Raw genomic sequence first — 23,157 nt, forward strand, 5'->3', positions numbered from 1 at the left:
TTGCACCAGTTTGACCAGCACAAACTCCAATATATCTGACATTTTTGTCTGACCACCATTTGTTCCCTAATAAGCTTTAAATAAACTCTGTTCACGTCAACTCAAAGGTTTCTTATTTTCCACCAAAAACAAGTTGAAGCAACTTCCCAGATTTTTTGCAGAATAAATTTTAATTTAATGTTTCAGAAGTTTTCAATGTTTTTCTGTTTATTTTATTCTCAGCATTGGAAAAACGTTTTATTTTCTTTCAGATGAGCATATTGTTATTGCTTTAGTAAAAACAAAGTGTAATACAGGCACAGCGGGGAAAACAAAAACAAAAGTAGCAATCAAACTGTATGGATTTTTAGCCAAAAAACAGTAAATAATCTAATTGGTTTAAAGTCCATAATCTATGCAGACAGTCAGACTTTACAAACACAAACAATACTGTAACAACAAAGCCTTTCCAATATTAAAGATTCTATTTTACAGCTTTAATTTCATTGCATGTCATTAAATTTTATTGATGAACTGTACACAATAATTGTCTTCAATTATTTTTAAGAATGAAAAATGCTTCATTTAATTAAGTTTGTTGTTATAGTCAGGATGAATAATTATCTTAACTCCTTTTGCTGGAGGGATGAGAAAAACAATCTACATTTTAATAAAAATGAATAAATCAAACTAAACAGAGGAGGTGGACTTTCGTTTTATTCTTCCCGGTTGCTGTTTTGCAGCTTTTCATACTTCAGCATATGTGACCAAAACCTCTTATATGTTGGCAAAGCTTGAGACATGTTTGGGTCGTGAAATAACGACTTGGTTACCTCAACAGGCCTGATAATGTGATTGTTACAACTACATTTATAAGACTGATACTTTAGATCAGTGGTCCCCAAACTTTTTCCTTTGAGGGCCACGTAACTTTTCCCTTCTCTGGTGGGGGGCCGGAGTCAGTTTGTAACAGAAAAAGTGTTGCACGTTTATCACCTGCGCTGCCGGAAATTGTTGAGGGGGGTGGTTTGAAGGTTGAAACTGTTCATCAGAGGAGGGGGGCAGGGGGTCGCGTTTCTCGACGTGACCCCCTGAGTTTCAAAATCAATCAGTTTCTCGATTGATTTTTACCCAGAAAGCACATGGGCAAAAACCGTTAGTAAAACAGTCACTGGGACTGACTGGTATCCATTGAGGGAAAGTAACCTTAACATATGAATTCCTCATATGTTAAGGTAAAGGCTCGTTTTGAAGTATACTTACAGACATTGCTTCGAAGAATTCGACCTGGAATGCGACGTTCATCTGCGTTCATCAACCGCACTGATTAAATAACATAAAAGTCAAGCAGTTCCCTAAAAGTTCAACAAAACAAAACACCCACAGTTTACAGGACACACTTCCTGCTAAAGAGCCTCCTGGTGGTTGAAGAAAAATCCACATATAAACCGGAAAATACAATATATGAAAAAAAATCTGAATGTTCTCTGGTATTGTTCAGGGGGCCGGACCAAATGTGGAAGCGGGCCGGATGCGGCCCGCGGGCCGTAGTTTGAGTTTCTTTATTCCAAATCCTAGAAATTTTTTGGATAAGAGGTGAACAATAAGTCCAGTTAAGCACATAGAAGATCAATAATTCTTCACTTTTTATCCTCTGTAAACTGTAAATGATTAATGATGAAATTAGGCTATTAAATTGGCCAGATTTGCAGGGAACTTTGTCTCATTTTAGTAACACATTTTATCATCTGAAGAAATTAGACGGCATGTTGCCAGCCTTGGTTCCCAGTTCTGAACTGCTGGAAAACACCAATACACTGTAAAACATTTGAGATGCATTTAGTTGTGTTAACCATTTTCTACTCTAAGTATAATAAATTTAAAGTTTTAGATTTTGAACCTAAATGTGAGTTTGTGAAAGATAAACTTGCAGCAGTAAGTTGTTTTGAAGTTTTATTAATTTAGTCAAACCTCCAAGAGTTTAATAAACTAGAGTTTTTTTAAGTTTAGCACTTAAAAAACTGAAAGAAGAAAAAAACAGGAGTGGGAACTATTTCCCAGAATGCTTAGCAGCATGTTTCTGTATCCTGAGATGGAAGTGCGTTACATTGATCTGACTCTGGTGTTTTATTAAGGAAAATGTTTGTTTTAAAGCTGGAGGAGAAAGTCCTGATCACACTAAATGTTTCTGAGCTGAATTTAATAAAATTCATTATCGGGTCAGAAATTTTGTTCATGCAATTTGAAACAGAAATTTAAATTATTCTAAAGTAAAATAAGTAGTTATTTTAACTTGATATTGTCGGTAAAATAATAGAAAAATGTGGCTCTTTAACTCCGTGAGGACAGTTTTTTTTTGTTGCATATTGTGAAATAAATATTTGGTTTAAATTGCAGCATTAAGTTAAAACTCTCAATTTAAGATTAGTGAACTTAAAAAACAATGTTTTAACAACTTGTCTCTCATTGTTAAATCAACTTCATGAACTTTAATTTCTGAGTTAAAACCAAAACAACTTTCTTGTCAACTTAAATTGCATTTTCCAGGCAGCAGGAGGGCTTTCATTTTCAAGTTAAACCAACGTCACATATTTTACAGTGCACTTTATGCTTATGAACATACCATTTGCACATACTGTAACATACATCAGCTTTGAAATTATAATATTCTGAGTAATTTCATATATATTTATAATAATAAAAAGACAAATTAGTTTTATTGAAACAATCCTCCTTATTTGACTTTTTTTACCTTTCCCCTTCACAAACACAGATTATTACACGGTTGTTCACGGATTATAAATAACCTGCCACTTTGTTTTTACGTGATTAACTGCTTCATCTACTAATAACAAGGTGCTGCTATGAAAATATGATGTGATTAGCTGTTACTACTTTCTACCCTTAATCTGCTTTTGTTCTGAAATAAAGGGGAAACAGGCCACATGTGCTGAAATGTGCCGTTAATCGCCATGGGAACCAGCTTGCTGTTTACTCGTACAGCTGAGCTGCTCAGGAAATGAAGACGGATGTCTGGGCGCTCTCTAATCCCATTCCCCTGGCTGTGACTGTTCTGTTATGATCTCAAAGGTTTTGTTTTTGTACCAACATATAACATTATAAATGTAACGTATGTTTGATTCCCAGGCGTACTCCCTTGTAGACCGAGAGGTGGGTTACTGCCAGGGCAGTGCGTTCATCGTTGGCTTGCTGCTAATGCAGGTATGAATTAAATAGCATTTTTCTAAGATATAATCCATAATAGGGATTTTATTTCAAGCAAATTCTGTAAAATGTGTTTACACATTCAGTTCTGCTCAGCCGTCTTGAGGTTACAGTATCTTGTTGACTTTTTGTGATGGACTAACAACAAGGAAGTACTTAAGTTTGAATGGAAATCAATTGAATTGATTGGACATTGCACATTAAATATTGTCATAAATATCGGATTTAGGAAATTCCAAGTTGCATCAATAGTACCATGAAACAAACAATACAAAAATACCATTAATACAGTTTTACTAATGAAAATAAATGTATAAAAACTACATGTGACATAGACAGATTTTATTGTCATTCAACTGTACATTTAAAAATGTACAGATTGAAAGAAATTTCATTGCAAGGCTCCAATAATAATAAATAAGTAATAAAAGAATCAATATAAATGTTTATAATAAAAGATTTAACTAATGGGAGCTTAGTATTTGGTCTGGAAAACCGACTTTAAGAGGCCTATGTCAAAGTGCTTGTGTCTTTTAACATGTTTACAAAACTGTATCCGTCATATTTTTCATTTAGCCTTTATTTCACCAGGAAAATCCAACTGAGATTTTCAATCACAATGGGAGATCCACTTGTGTGTCATTTAATCTCAGTAAAAATCCAGCTGTCCTCTGAAGGTTTCAGATGTTTGTAAAGCTCCTTCTTCATTAAATCTCAGTCTAGCCAGTTAATGTCTGGTTTGGTTGCAGCCAATTTGGGTGCGTCTCCATCGGCAGTGTGTTCCCCTCTATGTGGGCGTGAAAATGGGCAGGAATTGTGGTGGACGCAACGATGATGTCATTTTGCGCATTCACCCTTAGGCAACCAGTTTCTTCAAAATATCTAGATATATTTATTTGTTGTGGGTTGCCTCGTCCAGTTGATGTTACACATGTTCTTCCACGGGCCTGTAAAATATAGGTTGGCCTCCTTCCTGCAAACATTGACCTCTAGTCATTCAGCCAAAGCTACAATGGAATGGTTTAGATTGAAGCAAGTGTCAGAAAGTCCAAACCTAAAATCTGTGGCATGATTTCAAAATTGCTGACTGAGTTTGAGCTGTTTTGCAAAGAAAAGCAAACAGAAATGTTAGTTTCAAGAACTGATAGAGACTTCCTGTTGTAACTGCTGCATTAAAGGGGTGGAATTATGTATTTTTCAGGCACATATAATAAAATTGCTGTGTATATCAAAAGAAATTTCACTGTGTAACTTATTGCCTTGAAATTGGGCCTCTGTCTCTTTAAGAAGCTCCTGCTCTTTCTGAAACTCCGCTTTAAGCACGTCATCATGACAACCTTTCTCCTTTACGCCATTAACGACACCAGCTATGGACTGAAAAGTAGTTTGTATGATGAGCTCAGAAGATGCACAGACTACTCTTTTCAGGATTTTACAGTTCAAAAAATATGAAAACCTTATGAATTTTTTACTGCTTTGTCTTCATCTATTACAAAGAATCCTGGTAAAATTAATTCACATTTGTGGTTCTATTGTGAAAAAAGTTCAAAGCCATAAAAAACTTGGCTGTATATCCTTTACTTTGTCCAAAATAAGCCCTGTTGGACTTCCAACCAATAAAGTAACTCCTTCACTCTTTGTCCTCCTCCCAGATGCCAGAGGAAGAGGCATTTTGTGTTTTTGTGCGACTGATGCAGGAGTACCGTCTGAGGGAACTGTTCAAACCCAGCATGGCCGAGCTTGGCCTCTGCATCTACCAGTTTGAATACCTTCTACAGGTAACCCCCCAAAAAACCGGGGCAAGAGTTGTGCTGTCTTAATTGACCACAAGGGGGAGGCAAAACATGTATTTTGATCTCTAAAAGTCACTTCCTTTTAAGAGGTTTGGCTGTGTTTACGATTTTATGCCGCTTGTCTCTGCAGGAGCAGCTTCCAGAACTGAACGTCCATTTCCGCTCACAGAGTTTCCACACATCCATGTACGCCTCTTCCTGGTTCCTCACCCTCTTCCTCACCTTCCTCCCTCTACCTGTCGCCACACGCATCTTTGATATATTCATGTATGAGGTAGGGAGCATTCTGTGGATGTATCAGGAGATTTGGTAACACTTTATTTGAAGGGTTGTGCACAAGACTGACATGACACTGTCATAAACATGATACCTGTCATGAACATAAAGAAGTCTTGATGACAACTGTAATAAACATTCATAAAGTGTCATTCGGTAAATGACACTTTTAATGCAAAGTTGGCATTTTTAAAGGATTTTCAATGAAACTTTTAGAGCAACTTTGCATTAAAAGTGTCATTATTCACCGAATGACACTTCATGACAACTTTCATAAACATTCATAAAGACTTCTTTATGTTCATGGCAGATGTTATGTCATGTTTCAGTGTCATGTCAGTCTTATGCACACCCCTTCAAATAAAGTGTTACCGGAGATTTTGTTCACAAGATGACACGTGTATATATAATAAAATGTACGAACGGTTTCCAGGGCCTAGAGATTATCTTCCGTGTGGGTCTGGCCATCCTGCAGTACAACCAAACCGACCTCATTCAGCTCGACATGGAGGGAATGTCACAGGTAAGCATCTGCAGCTGTGTGCCACTTTCTGTACAAAATAGTTTCATGTACAGATTCAGCCATGAGACAAAACACTCCATGTCCCAATTTCCCCACCGCACGCGAGCTTCCTGAGCACAGCTAAGATCTATTTTGATAAAAAAAAAAAAAAAGAAGCTTTGTACAGTTTAGGGCCTATTTTTATCAGTGTTGCATAGAAAATGAAACAGACAGTGTTTTAGTTTTACTCTACAGTTTAAGTTTGTGGTCTAAAACCACATTTAGCCTGTTTTATATATCTGTTATCGTCAGGAGGCAGCAGTTGTTTAAGTGCGCGTGGAAAAAGAAACAAACCCCTGTTGCCTGGTAAAATCTGGTCAAATAAGTGAAATATGTCTGCAGCTGATCTTTATTTGCAGACAGAACTTGTGGAAAGAAGTAAAAGCTATTCCTGTCAGCTTTTAGAGTATTTAATAGGCTTTATGTACTTATTTATGTGTGTGGCTCTGTTTTATTTTGTTTTGATTTATCTGAAAACATGTGCCACGGTGAAATCAGTGCATATTTATTTGCGCAAAAAATGTTTAATTAATCATCAACAACCTTTATTTAACCAGGATAAAAACTCTGGGGCAGCAGCATGGTTACATTAGTTACTAACAAATAGACACTTTCACTCAACAACAGTATCATCATTAAAAATTTGAAAACATAGATTATATAATCACTTTTAACAAAGACACAGACTGTGTTTCTGCTAGATCTTTTAAAATGACTTATAATATTGTCTTTTAGTAACAAAACACAAGAAAACATTGAGCTGAAAACACAAGATGATAGAAATGTTCATTTTACCAGATTACATTTTTACAGTTTGCAGGGAAAACTAAAAATCCCCCCCCTTTTTTTTTTTTTTTTTTGACAAATAGAGTAAATCTCCACAGTATTTTTAAGTATCCATAATCAGGGTAGAGTATCCTAGCCCAGTTTTGACCAGTTCATTTGTTCCAGCGTTTGTGCTTGTGTATTTCTGAGGTAGCCATGTAGCCAAAATCAGAGAAAAGTGCAAGAGAGACCAGATATTGACAACTAGAGTGATGAAAATGCTTCTGTAAAAGTTGTGCTGCTGTGTGATTTAAACATTCTTCTTCTGCACACGCAAGTCGCTTTGGGGACGTAAACCGGTCACACAGAAATCTCACTGGGGCCACGTTCTATTAGTGGTATGAATGACGATGCAAAATAATTCAATTTCAGCACAAGACCTGAATTGAGCGTTAAGACCTGCTGTAACCTCAACACAAACAAGAGAAAAAACATGGAGGGATTTTTGTGAGCATCCACCCTCACATCCTGGGTTAAAAATAACAGTTTACACTCACTTGATCAGACAACTTCACGTACTGATAGCAGCTCGAACATTTGGCTTTACAGTGGCATTTCAATATCACGGTTTAGGGTCACATGGTAACAATATTCTCAATAAGAGCTGCCGCTCCATGTCTGCTTTGTAGACGTTCGATATTAACGAGCGTCTTCGTCTTGTGTTTTCCTCTCAGCATTTCCAGAAGGTGATCCCCCATCAGTTTGACAGCTGCCCCGACAAACTCATCCTCAGGGCCTACCAGGTCAAATACAACCCCAAGAGGATGAAGAAGTAAGACGCCTCTTTACTCTGCTGAAACCGGAGGCTGAGTGAGCCTTATGCAACACTTAGGCTGTTCCACAGAAGCAGACACGCATCCGCCACACTAAATTAGGAGAGATGGTCTCCTATGATTCATGGTTTCTTTTAGTGCATCGTAATGTAAAAGGAAACTTGATTTAAAAATTCAGTTATTGGGAACATTTAAAAAATGATAATTTTAGATGTCTTATTTTTTTCAGACTTGAGAAAGAATACACCACAATTAAGAACAAAGAAATGGAGGAGCAGATTGAGATAAAGGTTTGTGTAATTTACATATTTATGCTTATAGAAAACCCATTTTTATTATTATTACTACAATCACTATCTTCTTATTTTTAACTATTATTACTGTTTGAAAAACTATAATAGTCTATAGTTTAAACTAGGGCTGTTGTAAATAATCATCTCCGGGAGGAGAAAGGCTGCCGTACTCCAGGCATTGCGCCAGACAATTTAAGGATGCTTAAAACATCCTTAAAATGAAACACGATAAAAACCCGGACATTATCATAAATAAGTGAAATACCCCTATACACCCTGGCCTGAACTTGAAAATTGGACGTTGTTGGCGTTTGTCAACAACTGGTGGAAGTGAGAGCGCTGCGTAACATAAATAATCACCCGGTGCGCTAAATAATAAAACATAAGTTATCAAAGCTTTGAGGCAGGTAATTTTCCTCGAGGAATTTTAATAATCGAGATACTTGAATCACTCAAGGAATCATTACAGCCCTAGTTTAAACTATTGTTAGTTTTATCTTTACGTACCAGCATTTTGAGTTGCCTTTGCCTGAGAGGTGCCATGTATAAATAAAGCTGCCTTGCCAAGCTGCCGAAAATCTGACATATTCTATAAGTGCTTATTTACATTTGCTTATTTTGTTTGTTCAGAGATTACGCACAGAAAACAGGCTGCTGAAGCAGAGGATTGAAACACTAGAGAAGGTAAGAGAGCAGCTGCCTGTTGATTTAAATCAGCAGCTCTGCTGAAGCTGAACTGCCACATCAGGCCAGTCTGGGAGTTTTACTCAGCACTGGAATTAGAAACTGTAATACTGTGGGTTTAAATTCACGCTTTTTGTTTTGGGGTTTCTTTCACCTGTCTTTGTGTGAGTGTGTGTGATTGTTCAGCCGGTGAAAACCGAAGTCCTCGTCTTCTGTGAAAAACGTTTTCTTAGAATTAACTTGATGCTGCTGCTTCTCTTGCTCACAAACATTTCTTCACTTCTCTCTTCACTTCTCTACATTTGTTTCCTTTTTTGTGGTTTATCTTCCATGGTTTCCCACTCTTTTTTTTTATTATTTCACCATCTCCATCACTTTTTTTCACCCTCTTGTTCCTCTCCATGGTTTCGCTGTAGGAGAGTGCCGCTCTGGCAGACAGACTGATACAGGTAGAGTACTGTGCACCACTTGCCCACAGACCTCTGGCTAACCTCTGCCTTACTCACACCTTCCCTCTCAGCCTCACTGCAGTAGTTTTCCATTAACCTGACCAGAATGCATGAACATAAATGATATGCTGTCTACCTTTTCAGCCCACGATATTGTCTGGTCTCTGAATGCATGATGGAATTATTTTATAGATCATAATCCTTGCATGTGGCATGCCAGTGTTAAAATTGCTTATTTCTATTATAGATGTAAATGTATTTTTATCAGGATTTAATGCTAAACACAAAGTATCATGTTACTACAAAATAGAAGGAGAACAGTACATCCATTACAAATGTATTTATTCATATGGATTCAGTCTAAAATCCACTTGCCATCAGATGCTTGTAATGTAATATTGGCATAAATCCAGCCGTTCTGTGAAAGCCTCAAAGACTGAAAGAGGCAGCAAGCTGAGTGAGTGAAAAGTGTAAGAGTCAACATTTCTCAGTCCAATTCCAGTACAAATATAACATTGTTTGAAAGAAGACGCTATACAGTGAAATAAACGGATTACGGAAAACAAGCGGTGAAAATCTTCTCATCATATGAGACCAAAATGAAACTTTTAGGTGTACACATGACCGTGAACTCACATAATACTGGAATGCTGGTGCTAAAAGTTTACCTTCCTGCAGAATAATGACCCTAAATGGGCACCCAGAACCGCCGTGGGATAGTTTAGATAAAAACAATTTAATGTTTTACAATGGTTCAGTCACAGTCTAGACCTGAATTTAATTCAGAATCTGTGGCAAGACTTGAAAATTGATGTTCAAGAAGAGTCACCATGCAGTCTGACCGAAGAGGATTGCAAAAGAGAATGGGTAAGCTGGGGTGAGTTGCAGCTTCAGGTGTGAAAATAAGGTGGAGTATCTTTGTTTAGTTTATAGTGCAATATTTTAGCACACTTAAATAAAAAAATCTAGCTTATAAGTAACTTTTTAGCAAAATATAAGAGGTCAGTTGATTTCTGCTTTAAAGTCCCAGGCATGCCGCTTTCTGAGCAAAGTTAAACCAGCAAGATATAGGCTATAGTTTTGTGCTTGAACTATTGACCCTTTGTGCGTGACGTCACTCTCTTTCAATCTCCGTCATGATGGACGTCAAATCAATCATAAAATCTGCATCTTTTAGCCTAATATCGCTGTTCTTTGGTTAACTTCGCAGTAAAAATGGTCACAAGGCGCTGCGCAGTCGGTTGCAAAAAGGAAACAAACCAAACTTGTTTTATTGTATAACTTTTAAAGAGGAAAGATGCGGCAGCGACGGATGCCAGCCGTCAATCCTAATGGCTGGCATACCTCAGTGTAACCGCGGATTTCCAGCGAACACTTTTCACAAAGTAAGAAGATTAATGTTCATATACTTAAGTATCATTAGAAACGCATCAAATATCGCAAGAAGGTACGCACATAACTGTCAGTAACCATGGAAACAGCCCCACCATCATGTAGCCTAGCATGTACGGAAAAAACTGGTTAGCATCTCGTCTTCTGTACGTATTTAAAGCTGCTCCGGTTTAAGGGGAACCGCTGTTTATGACTTAATGATATAAATAATGTGGTGTGAATTCAGGCAAAGTCTGTAATTTTATCAACACGTAGGGAGGAAGTACGGGTCGGTTTCTAAGCTAGCAGTTTCAAGCTTGTAAACACCGCCGTCTTTGAGCCCCAACCAGGTGTTACGTTCACAGACAAATTAGTTCGTCTCGAACAAGTAGAAGTCATGAATAAACTGGCAAAACCAACTTTGGAAGACTATTTCAGTCGCTCTGTTCAATACTCTCATCCCTCACTTCCGACGTCCATCATGGCGCCTAGAATGATTTAGTGACGTAGCTGCAAAGGGTTAATAGATTTGAGAATGTGATTCTCTTCTAAAGGAGCTTTTCAAAGGGGAAAACGTTTGTTGTGTAACATATAGCAGACATGTTTCCCTTAACTGTATGTTTTCTGTATCCCCTTATGTAACCGTAACAAGCCCTTCTTCCCTAATTTCCTGCATGTTCACACTGAAGCTCTGCTGTTGATCTTGACCCTTCCTCTCTGGCTGCTAATCCAGGGTCAGGTGACTCGAGCACAGGAAGCAGAGGAGAACTATGTCATCAAAAGGGAGCTGGCGGTGGTGAGACAGCAGTGCAACACGGCCAACGAGAGCCTGGAGAAAGCCCAGGAAACCATCAGGGAGCTGCAGCAGCAGACGGTAAATGACCTGTTTCAAGCTTCACAGCCACTTTAAAGAGAAAGATAACCTGGTTTTTATTGTTCTCAAATCTTTTGAATCATTCTTTTGAGCAGAAATCAAACACCATTCTTCTCTGCGGTGTACCTATTGCATAAACGCATATTTGCAAGACACAGGACTGTACAGCATTTCTGCAGTATTGCAGAGACAATAAAACCAAGACTGCAGTGAGTTTATCGGGTTTGGTGCTGATTGTTTGGAACTTCATGTTTTAATCCAACCTACACTGAAAAAAGAAAATGGGTGATCCAACTTAATTATATTGCGCTATCTAGTCACAAATGGTCAAATTAAGTTCATTCAAGTAAATCTATTAAGTTGTCACATTAAACAAACGGTAACTTTGACAAACCTAATTCAGTTACATCTTACAAATTAACGCAGTTCTTTTTATATTCTTTTACATTCTCTTTTTTTCAGTGTAGATCTGCATTATCCATTATTTCATTTTGCTCATATTTAGTCAGTATTTGTAAAACGGCTGACATTAGATTGTCACAAAGCCACAAACACCCTCTTTCTTTCATTATGACCACAGGCAGCTAAAACCCAAGTTCATCATTGTTTCTGACTCCTACCAAATAAACGACATCTTTTTATAGTGTTGGTAACCACCAAAATTCAGTTAAACATCTCACAGCGACTGCAACACGTCAGTCTAGAGAAGGTTCAGAGTCCATGCCTGTTTGGTTGTTTATTAGAATTGCCAGCCTGCATAATTATTTGAGAAAAATCTAAATAAATACAGTGATTTCACTCTAAATGACGTCATTGCGAGTGGAGAATCTTATTCCAGCTCAGATTGCTGGCACCCTCCGCCCCCCAGGGTTCACACACCTCCTCACACTCTTAGACAGCTTTGATAACCATGACTGAAAATCCCAGAATGACAAATCGAGAATCCTCTACTCACGCTATGTACTTGCCCGATTTAATGCTTTTGTATTTTACCTTGTAGGTATTTTTCCGCTGCATTTGCTGTTTTTCTGCTGCTCTCATACCCTCCACTTTGTAGTTCGACCTTTATGTGGTGGCTTAAGAATCTGCAGTGGCTTTCAATTCGCTGACGTCAGGGGTTGTCAGTGGGCAAAAGTGCAAGTTTATATTTTTGTGTGTGTGTGTTTATCGGCTGAATTTTGCCCAAGAAGAGTTTTGTTTCCACGGATGCTCTCACTTAAAAACACTTCTCTCAGTTTTGAATCATCTGATATCTAATTATCTTCCTCAAATGCATCTTGTTGACAATTTTCAGTATTCTGAGAAAAATTGTTGCAGATGTGTAATAGTAGTAATTCTTCTTCTTTTCTCCGGAGAAAGAAGCAAAAAGAGATGTGGCCGAGTTCACACCCAGGTTTACCGCCCTTGTGGTAAACTCGCAGAACAGAACTGCTCACCCTAAAATGAGCAGCACAATGCATCTGCTTTGCACTCTAAAATGAGACGCATAAAAAAGTTTTGAGTAAACAGAAAAGCCCTACAGCGCAAATTAACCCATTTAATCCCACCGGCAGCAATTATTGCCAGACATTTTTTGTCTAACTTGTGGAAACTCTAGAAGAATTGTTTTGACTTTTGGCAGCTAATTGAAGTTTTTAAATCAAATAATAGAGTGTCTACTCTGACCAGTATCAATTCCATGTATCTAGTATGAAAGGTCACATGACCAGACCTCTTTACTTCCTGCCTGTGACGCTGGAGGTAAATGTCTGTCACAAACCTGAACAAGAGGAAGTCGGTAAAATATTTAAATAAACAAATATAAACAAAATATTTTGAACATGTTCTTTCGAGTGTCTTCTACTGATATGTAAAGAAAATTGTATCCCTTCATTCATCTTTTGATCATCAGAGTAAATGTAAGCATGGTAACAATAGTTGCTGCTAGCATAATACATAGCTGTATATATGTGTCCACAGGTTTACTGTTTATTCTATACGCCTTGCTGTTCCCACACGGCTTAAAACTATCAGATATTTTAGATCTTCTAGACCTGAAGGAACCTCAAAATGATGTCTTCTTCATCCCACAGTTGAAACCTTCCCCTATTTCACGCTCGTTTCCACAAAATGTGGCCTATGCATTGAATAACAACTACAAGAAGACGCCACGCCTGAAACTAGTTTAGGACGAGGCAAAGGTCTAGATCTCGAGGCAAATGTCCATCCTCTCAGATGCACATTTGTTCATACTAACATTTTTACCTGATTTTGCCTCTTTAATTAAATAACGAAATGAGGTTAAAGGTCACTTGTCACATTGAGACAATGACATCTGCTGGATGCTGCATTGAATCTTTATGTATCAAATATTTCTCAACACTCTTGTAATCATTCTTTGTTATAGTAGGTTATGCATCTCATGATTTTTCTTATTTTTTACATGTATAAATAGGCCAGATTTGTGTAATTTAGTCTGTCGTTTCCCACCGGCAACAATTGTTGCCAAGTAGAAAACCTAAAATTTCACTAACATAACTAACATAAAATGTAATAATTTATAAATATCTTGTTGTGGAGGTCCAAGGAATGAACTGCATGCACTTATTTTGCAGGAAAAATTTTTTGGGGATTAAACGGGTTAAAAGCTGATCAACAAACTGAAACTGATATCAGTTGCTGCTGTATGATGCGTGTGTGTGTGTGTGTGTGTGTGTGTGTAACATGACGGTTTGTGTTTCCAGTACACAGAGCAGTTTGTGAACAACCTGCAGACGCAGCTGGAGCAATCCCGGCTGCGGGAGGCCGAACTGCTCGGCGCGCTGAAAGAAATGCAAGACAAGGTGCTCGATCTGGAGAAGGTAAAGCAACGATCAAACAACAGTTTTTACATTTTGAAGTGAATCTGAGATGATGCTACAAAATGTCATGGAGTCGACAAAAGTGTTTGAGATGAAAACTCAATTTTAAGACTTTGGATTTTAGATTTTATGTTTACAGAATATCAGATCTCCTTGTGGTGTTAATTATTTAGCCGTAACATAAGCTTAAATGGACTGAAGTAATCGGCACCATTGGCTGATAAAAATGCATCACATAAAGGCTCCAATTGGAATATTATGATGGGTTTCAGTGAGGGGTGTACCGATTTATTGGTGCTGATTTCCTTAATATTGGGATATCGGTGATGGGACAATTTTTACATGTCTACCGATATCATCTACTTCGGCAAAGATCTTTAAATCGACTGTTGCCCTCTTCTTCACTGCCATGAAAAAGGTTTGACTGATAGACCGGCCCACCAGGTTATGCCTGCATGTTTTCAGTTAACAATAGTCACCAACTGTGTTGCCAACCCAGCAACTTTCTTGCTGTATTTTATGATATTTCAGACAAAAAAAAATTGGTGATGGCCAAAATCGGAATCGGCAGGTCACGCTTTTTAGTAGATCAGTAATCGTGATTGGTCAGAAAACTACAGTCGGAGCGCCCCAAGTTTCAGCTTGATTGGAATGAAATTGTAAACTGAATGAGAGAGGCGATTTATTCAGATCAATAATCTGAACAGTGTGCATGTAAATGCCTTTTCTGATCAGGTCATTTTGAGTTTGGCAAACTGACCTGACTGTGCATGTGTGCACGATATCAACGTGACGTTTGTCCACCGTCGAACGAGCAAATCTGTTCTTTTGGTTTCTTTCGTCCTGTAGACCAATATAACACGTTCCTTAACCTGCAGCTTAATTAGGAGGTTCAATAATGTCTCAGCAGTTGATAGAACCTGTTGTGGATCCATTCCAGGAGATTAAAAGGAACAGAATAGACACATTTCTATTTTTGTTTGTTTTTATGTTCAGCTCAGACAGAAGTACAACTTTTGTTGTTTTTTTTTTTGTTGCTGCTGTTTTAGGGAACTTTTTGCAATGCCGCTTCTATTCTAAACATGGCTAAAAAGCCATGATGATTTATGATGTTTCCCTCAAACGCATTAAACCAGACTCGACTCGATTGACTAGACTGAGATCCTTCATTTAGTTTTTTAATTATTATTAAGATATTCTTGCCAAAAAATATTACTTTTTCAGAGGAGCAGCTGCCTACCTGATGAAAACAACATGGCCGCCCTGCAGGAAGAAGTGAAGCAGATGAAGCTGCGGGAACTGGAGACACTGCAGTCGTTCAGAGAGATGCAGGACGCAGTCACTGACCTCAACCAGCGCTGGCAGGTAAAAGACGCAGACAGCCGATGTGTCCAGACGTGTTTAAGTAGCCGAGTTGGAAACATTTACTCTGTGTTCCTGCAGCATCACATGTCGCGCAGCACCGGCGGCGGCGGCCACTGGAAGGAATCCCCGAAGAAGAATGCGATGAACGAGTTGCAGGACAAACTGATGACCGTCAGATTGAGGGAGGCCCAAGCCCAGGCTGAACTCCGGGAGGTCAAACTCAAAGCCCTGCAGCTGGACAGCCAGGTCAGATATCCACACTGTAGATCAAGGGTGTCCAAAGTGGGTCCTCGAGGGTCAGCATCCTGCATGTTTTAGTTCTCTCCCTGGTTCTGCACACCTGCATCAAATGAAGGCTCGTTAGAGGGCCTAAGGAGAACATTGACTTGCTGAGGAGGTTGTTACTACCACTAGGGAGAGAACTAAAACCTGCAGGATGCCGGCCCACCAGGACCCACTTTGGACACCCCTGCTGTAGATCAACCTGTGATTGTGTTAAACTTGTTGGAATCTAGAGTTTCTGTAATTTTTTTTAAGTCTGCTGGAACCAAAGTTTTCCAAGATCTCCAAAGCTCTTCTTGCACACAAAGGAGGCCAATCTAAAGTTGACCTGTTATGCTTCCTTGAACTGGTCAGGATAGGTCCTATACAGAACATGTTTTTTTTTGTTTTGTTTTTTTTGCATAAAATCATTCATAGATGATGAGATTTTAGTTTGGTCAGTTCTGCCTATGTTGAGCTACTTTCACAATTAGCTGCTTTAGAGCCTCTTCTCACTTTAAATCCAAATAAGCTGCTGCTGGCTCCGCCCCCCAACTCGCACGTGAAAAAGGCTGCAAACAGATGCACAATTATACAAACCTACATCCTCGAAAAGCAGAAGTAGAGCCTCCTGCACAACCAACAAAACTACCAAGCAAGGGGTAGATCAACAACAAAACGCTCATCTTGTCCAGCAGCCATTGTGCTGAGCAGATCAAACGTGCTGGAGTTCAGCTTGGGTTGCTAGGTAGCAGGCAGAGCTGTGCAGTGGTTGCTAGGTGATGAGCAGTGCCTGCTGATTTGTGATGTTACATTTGGCAGGTTTTTGAAATAGCTCATTTTCCAGACACCAAAAAGCTTTACCTATTGCCAATAAGCACCTGTGTGTTTAGAAGCAGTAGAGACCAGAAAGGAAGTACAAAAATGTGCAAACTGTGAATTTTGCATAATATATCCCCTTTAAGAAACTCTTTACAGAAGAGAAGCACCTCAACAAAACGAACAAAATAAAAAAGAAATGGTTAACAATTTGAGAAATGTGACATGATGATGACGGATGAAGTTATGTGTCATGTTTTGTTCTGCTTTTTGTTACAGTATCTTATTTCCGTGCCTTCCTATTTTAACTTTCCTCTAACTTAGAACCAGATCCACAGCAAACTGATTGGTCGTCATGAACAGGAACGCTCCGCCCTACAAGATCGGCTCCAGATGCTGGCCAATCAGAACAAAGCTCTGCAGGCCCAGCTCAACGAGATGAAGAGGAAGCAGGCGGAGTGGGACTGCAAGGTGTGGATTCAGAGATCAGTATAACTATGAAAACTATAAACACCGATTTATAAAAATGTAACAGAGGCTGTTTGTGTACTTGAGAGACGGCAAAGCTTTGGATGGCTGATCCGTAATAATTTTGCTTATTTCTTTGACAGTTAATTCTGTCTCAGATATATGTTGATTTAATCAGCCAATTTATTGTATTTTATCTGTTTAAATAGGATTGAGAGACACAGAAAAGACCAACTTCAATTCAGAATCATTTAGTTTCCTTTTTAAAATGAAGCGACTTTTATTTCCAAATCAGTCTGTGGCTTATGGGTCAAACTGGATTTGACCAGTTCAGAGATGAAATGGGTTGAGAAAAAGTTGGCGCAATTATTATAGTTTCTAGTTCCATTTTTAGTTTAAGTATATTAACAAATTAGCCTGACTTGAAGGTTTTCTTTGAGAAGAAACAAACAACAAAAAAACTATTAAAACATAAGCTTTGGATCCCTCTTTTAAAAACGAACAAGCAGCTGCTCCACTCACTCAGATGCTGATTTTACATTTTAACTAAAAGAAAATGTTTGTTTGTTTCTGTTTTTTTGGCAGAGTAAAGAAGAAGTGATGGCAGTGAGGCTGAGGGAGGCCGACAGCATGGCTGTCATGGCTGAACTCAGACAGAAGATTGCTGAACTTGAGATACAGGTGTTCATATTGTTTTTTTTTTTTTTCTTTTAATCTGTGCTGATTTACAGATTATTTTGCTGCAGAGAGAGATTATCAAGCTAAACTCAAGTATGTAACTGTTGTAGAAGGAAGAAGGGCTGATCAAAGGGCAGCTGAACCACTCGGACTCCAGGCAGTACATCACCCAGCTCCGGGACCAGATTGCTGAGCTAAAGAATGAGGTCAGAGTTTATTCATGCATGACCAGGAACCTGCCAACAACATGGTTGATATTTTATTTTATTTTTTTACCTTTGAGTCTGGTGTTGTTCTTCTTTCACAGCATTTAAATATGCTTTAACCATGCAAGATCCAGGGTTACTGCAAACTAATTTCAGGGGATTTTTACCCAAAACTTTGGTCCTGAAGCCTAATATTCAGTTTTGGACTTGAGTCCAGCTCCCAGGTTCACAAATTACTGCAACTTGAAACATCTTGGCTGAACAAAATCTCTTTGAAGGTCTCTGTGATTCACTTTTGTTGTTGTTTATTTATTTCAAAAGGGACAAATTACATCACATAATATTCCAGAGTTTAGTTTTCATCTGTAGTCCCTTGAGGTACAATCAGTATAAATACAATACATTTCAGTGCAATACAGTTGACTTAACGAGCTTCTGCCACAAAAAGAATATAATAATGATGAGTAAAAAAGCATTTTCTTCCTAAAAGGAACAAATCAAGTTGCAGGTTTAAACATAATAAAAAGCCAGATGGTACAAACGTTCACCACAGTGGATAAAAAGAAACAGAATAAAAATAAGAATCACATGATCAGTGCCTGCATATTTCATTACATAGGAGCCATGCTTTTTTTTTTTTGCGGTAGAAAATTATTAAAGACGTTCTTACTCATGACTCTGAACGTATGAGTTTGATTAATCTGTGATTAATCGATAAATCAAAAAGAAAGTAAGTAAAATATTTTCGGAAGTTTTTTTTGGTTGATCATTACAATATCTAGAACATGTGACACGTCATTTAATTTTATTGAATTTTAAGAAAACCACATCGATACAAAACTACTTGATCATGCAAATATTCTCTATAGACTGACTAAACTCGCACTAAAAAGAAAGTACACCCCGTAAAATTCTTGAATTCTGTGTGTTTTGTACAAATGGAGTTGGCTGATTTTGTCACACTTCCATGTCGGCTCTATGTTTGCTTATTAATTAACAGCATAATCTGTGGTGTGTGGTTTTTTTTTTTTAATATGCATCAGATTAGAACAAAGTTAAAACCCAGCAAAGATGAGATCGCTGCCACTTTGAAACTCTACATCTGAAAATCTTTCTTTTTCCCATGACTTTAAGTTATTCTGAAAGCGATTTCAATATTAATTTTGAAAACTTTATTGTGAAAATAAGCAATAATTTAAAATGTAATCTAATCATTAGGGCTGCTAAATGTGAAAATAGATTTTGATTTTGGTTGCATTTTTTTGTGCAGAATGAAAAACATGCAGTTTATTAGAAGTAAGTAAGAGAAAAAGATTGAGCAATATTCACAAGTTGGCTTAACCCAAAAGATAAATCTGATTAAGCTCATGTCTGTCACCGTTTCCCCTAAATTCGTACGCAGTATTCACAATTTTTTTTTGTGATAAAGTAAAGAGCAACACTAAGGAAAACCCTTCAAATGTATTTTTTTTTCATGCACTGTTTCTTAAAGCTACTTTTAAGTTCCTGCTCTTTTGTTAGATATGTCTGATCAAACTAAATATTATGACAGGAACTTCTTTTCACTTACACTGTAACTTAAATCTCCATCCTGGATCAGACTGAATTAAATCCAACCAGTCATTTTAAATGTTTCCCATCTAGGTTTTATTGCCAAGTGTTGAAAAGTAAAAACATAAACAAATCAGGTGATTTATATTGACACTAATTAGACTGTCTTCCCAAACCTCGTTCAATCTGCATTCACAGTTAATGTATGTGATGTGATTTGGAAAAAGTTTAAGATTTGAGTGAATAAAAAGGTTTTCAAGTATCTGGCGGCGAACATTTCGTCCATCCATACAGCGTAATTGCATGCAAATAGCCTGCAGCTTTGCTAACCCCTCTGAACAATCTCGTCATCTGCGTACAGCTTCATATCAAGACACCACTTCCACCTCGACACACGCAAACTCTTTTGAGCTTTTCTTGTAACAGCAGACCACTGATCCTCCCCAGCACCGGGGTTCTCGTCATTCACTTCAGCGAGCTTTAATGTTTAATGCTGGCTGAGGTTTTCTTAAAAAACAAACAAAAAAAAAACATTTCAGTAATCCCACATATGTACAGCTCACTCAGTCAGGTGTTGTCAAAATTCATGTATTTGAAAACTCTGTGACGTGTTGCAGAGATAATTTCCAGCTCTGATTTGAGACTCAAAACCTCCCACTCAGCATGAGTCTGGGTTTGTTCATTCAGAGAGTGGCTGTGCGTGACTACAACCGAGTTTGGTCGAACTTTGTAGTGAGCTGGTTGCGTCGAGAGTGCCCTGCTCTTTACCGCTCCACTCCACGCTACGCTTTTCTTCTCCTCCCACAACTTTTCTTTTCATCAAAGTGTTGGTTTTTTTATAAGAGAGACTGAAACTTGCGTGAGTACAGATGAGGAAGCAATGAAGCATTTAGAGAAATCTCAGTGTAGTGACAAAGAAATCGTCTTGGCTTGTACTCATTCTGGTAGTGCTGATGCATAATGCCATGATCTTTGCACTCCAGATGATCAACCTGGCATTAATATCTCTAAAAAGACATTAGCCTAAAACTTTAAACTAGTCCATTTTGTTTTTAGTTTTGCTGTCTGTCAAAGAGCAGTCAGGCAAAACATTTCCACTGGTTAACCACTGATTTACCCTCCCCCTACCATGCAGCTTCTTTTAGTGTTTGATAGGGGGAAAACTAAAACCTCTGAGATTTGTCATGAGTCACTGTGGTACACGTAAGGTTAACATGCAGAAAGCATTCATGTATGTAAAGTCAGCCTCCGGTTTGCCTTTTTCAGACCAGAACAAACCATTTTCCTTCGTACGGGAAATGTTTTCAAAGCTCTGTGAGATTTGTCGAGTGTTTAAAATTATTTGTAAATATATTATCCACAAAACAGATGTCTCTTTAGATTGATTTTTTTTTTGTTTGTTTCAAATCATCAAACGATTCTTGATGTCAAAGATAATCTAAGTAAATACAAAAATACGTTGTCAAATGATGACTTTATACATTACAAAAACGCAATCAGACCTGAGTGAAAAGGTGATTCCCCTCTAAAGCCTGCGACACCGTTACTAACATCAGTGTTTGTGATGGCGACAAGTCTGAGTCGACCCTGTAGAGCAGGGCGCTCACACTCATTTTCATCTCGGGTCCAGAATGTGTTGATGAAACAAACTGATAAAATATTAATAAGTATCTGCATTTGGTACGTTCTTCTTAAAATGAAATGGTTTTGAACTGATCAGACCCTCCGGGATTTTATGGCAATCAAAATCACTGATTTTGTGGCGCTAACTTAGAAATATTTACAATTCTGAGATATTTATGCTTACATATGACTGGAAATGTGACTTTTTGATATTTGCGACATCAATCGCAGATTGTGAGAAATACTCTGATGTTTTATTGGCGTCACTTAAACCCAATGTTTTTGACCAATTAAAATTTTATTCGTAATAAACTTGTTGAAAACATATTGAAGTTTGTTGATTTTGAGTGAATTTCCAATCGATGTAATTTAGGTCTTCTGGTTCTGGTTCTGCTCTGCATCCCCAGAACCTGAACTAGAACCAAACATGGAGAAGCAGCATTCAACTTCTATGCACCACAAATCTGGTACAAACTTCCAGAAAACTGCAAAACAGTTGAAACACTGAGTGCATTTCATTAAAACTAAGGCTCCACCGGTTCAGAGCTGCCTAATGATCAATAATAACTGGAAAACTGATCAACATATTGATGATGGCATTGGACAAAATGTGACATTTATCGCTTGTTTTATGATTGGTGTTGTAAAAATGTGCTGTTTGAAAACACCTGACCTCACTTGTGCTTTACCACGCAGAGTTGGGTATAGTTTTTTTTTTTGTTTTTTTTTTTGATAAGATAATCATTTGAAAACGTAAAATTTTATTTAATCTCGTAATCTTTTTCTCGTATTTGAAAAAATGTGAATAGATTTAACTGTGACAAAAGAGCAAAACAGAAGAAATCTGGAGGGCCAATACTTTCTGACGTCAGTCAGACGTGAGTGATTAAGTGAGCGCTCTGATTTAGTCATACAGACCCTTTTAGCGTTATCTGGACAAAGTGAAGAAGTAGTTTTCTTTCTACACACGCAGTAACCCATTTTAAAAATTCCCAGCACCTGGCACGTAATTTTATGACAAGAAGACCTTTAAGTGTCTGTTTTAACCAAACTTTTTTTTTTGTCCCAGCTGAGCTTTTCATCCTCATTTCAGTTCAAGTATTTTCTGATTTAAAGTCTTTTTTACACCATAGATTAGCAAACCAGATACCAAATGCAGTGTAGAGTTAATATATCCACTGCTAAGTGAATCTCATTTATTCTTTCTTTTGCTGATTTCACAGAATGTTTCTGTCATTAAGTGACGTGAGGTGTTAACAAACTGCTAGAGTCAAACACAGTGATGGCATGTGGTGCCATTTCAGTTTTTGTTCTGGTTTTAAGCAGTTCCCATAATAAAATACCCAACCTTTACTGAACTCTGGACAGATATTCTCTCTGGACTCTCCTCAGCCCAACCCATTAAATGTGTTTTAAAGGCATAAAAATAGATTTTGATGCATAACACTAGTGTGTTTTCACTCGGTCACACATACTATTGAGAAAGCAAACTTGGCTGAGTGGCTAGCTCAAAGTAGTACGTTGAAGCGGCGCATTGTTTACAGAAGTAAAAATGGATGGAGCCATTTATGAATGGATTGTAAAGTTTATTCAGCAGTGAGAGCCAATGTCACAAGATCATGACGACATGAAGAAAGCTAATAAAAGAAAGTGGCACTGACCTTCTGTGGAGCATTGACTGCCATTTTTGTAGGACAAGTCAGAGCCATGAGTGGTGGGACTGTGATGTGCTTCAGTGACAAACTTTTTTCAGAAAGTCATAATTTTCAACCATATTTTTATGTCCAGATTTACAGCGGCTAGGTTTTTCCGGTGCAGAATTATGCCAAGAGTCAGATGAGATGCGGCATGACCGTTCAGACTGCAGACACTTTGACAGCAATCAGATATGCATCCGAATTGGTGTCACATATGTATGTATAGGCAGAGACGGATTTTTTTTGGTGTGAAAAGTTCAGAATTGGGCTGTTCAGACTGCCGTAGAAAAGTTTGATATTGGTTGCATTTCCCCGAATGTCTCACATCAATAACATAAAAGCCAGACAAAAAGCAACATGATCGTTCAGACTAAAGACACTTTGGAGTCGGAAACGTATCCAAATTAGTACCACATATGGAAGCGACACCGATCGGATCTTTTTGGGCGAAAAGATTGGAATTGGGCCGTTCAGACTGTCATGAAACTGTCAGATATTAGCCTTAGAAACTTCTGTCCTAATCCCATCTTTGAAGTTTCCAACTT

The 23,157-nt window shown here is 38.0% G+C and overlaps 1 protein-coding gene across 2 annotated transcripts in view; it reads left to right on the forward strand.

The window, feature by feature from the left end:
• The window catches only part of evi5l (ecotropic viral integration site 5 like), a 46,457-nt gene that overhangs the window by 18,694 nt on the left and 4,606 nt on the right, over positions 1 to 23,157 (forward strand). The window contains exons 5-19 of one of the 2 annotated variants that reach the window (XM_008414323.3): positions 3,127 to 3,201; positions 4,857 to 4,982; positions 5,128 to 5,271; positions 5,707 to 5,796; positions 7,335 to 7,432; positions 7,663 to 7,723; positions 8,357 to 8,410; positions 8,827 to 8,859; positions 10,964 to 11,104; positions 13,828 to 13,944; positions 15,169 to 15,309; positions 15,388 to 15,555; positions 16,714 to 16,860; positions 17,443 to 17,538; positions 17,646 to 17,741. In XM_008414323.3, coding sequence (XP_008412545.2) covers positions 3,127 to 3,201; positions 4,857 to 4,982; positions 5,128 to 5,271; positions 5,707 to 5,796; positions 7,335 to 7,432; positions 7,663 to 7,723; positions 8,357 to 8,410; positions 8,827 to 8,859; positions 10,964 to 11,104; positions 13,828 to 13,944; positions 15,169 to 15,309; positions 15,388 to 15,555; positions 16,714 to 16,860; positions 17,443 to 17,538; positions 17,646 to 17,741 — 1,587 coding nt within the window. The remainder of the gene's footprint in view (positions 1 to 3,126; positions 3,202 to 4,856; positions 4,983 to 5,127; positions 5,272 to 5,706; positions 5,797 to 7,334; positions 7,433 to 7,662; positions 7,724 to 8,356; positions 8,411 to 8,826; positions 8,860 to 10,963; positions 11,105 to 13,827; positions 13,945 to 15,168; positions 15,310 to 15,387; positions 15,556 to 16,713; positions 16,861 to 17,442; positions 17,539 to 17,645; positions 17,742 to 23,157) is intronic. The other variant, XM_008414333.3, reaches the window with a different exon arrangement.

This window comes from Poecilia reticulata, chromosome 1 (genome assembly GCF_904066995.2).
Source record: "Poecilia reticulata chromosome 1, P_reticulata-male-v2, whole genome shotgun sequence".
Lineage (NCBI taxonomy): Eukaryota > Metazoa > Chordata > Actinopteri > Cyprinodontiformes > Poeciliidae > Poecilia > Poecilia reticulata.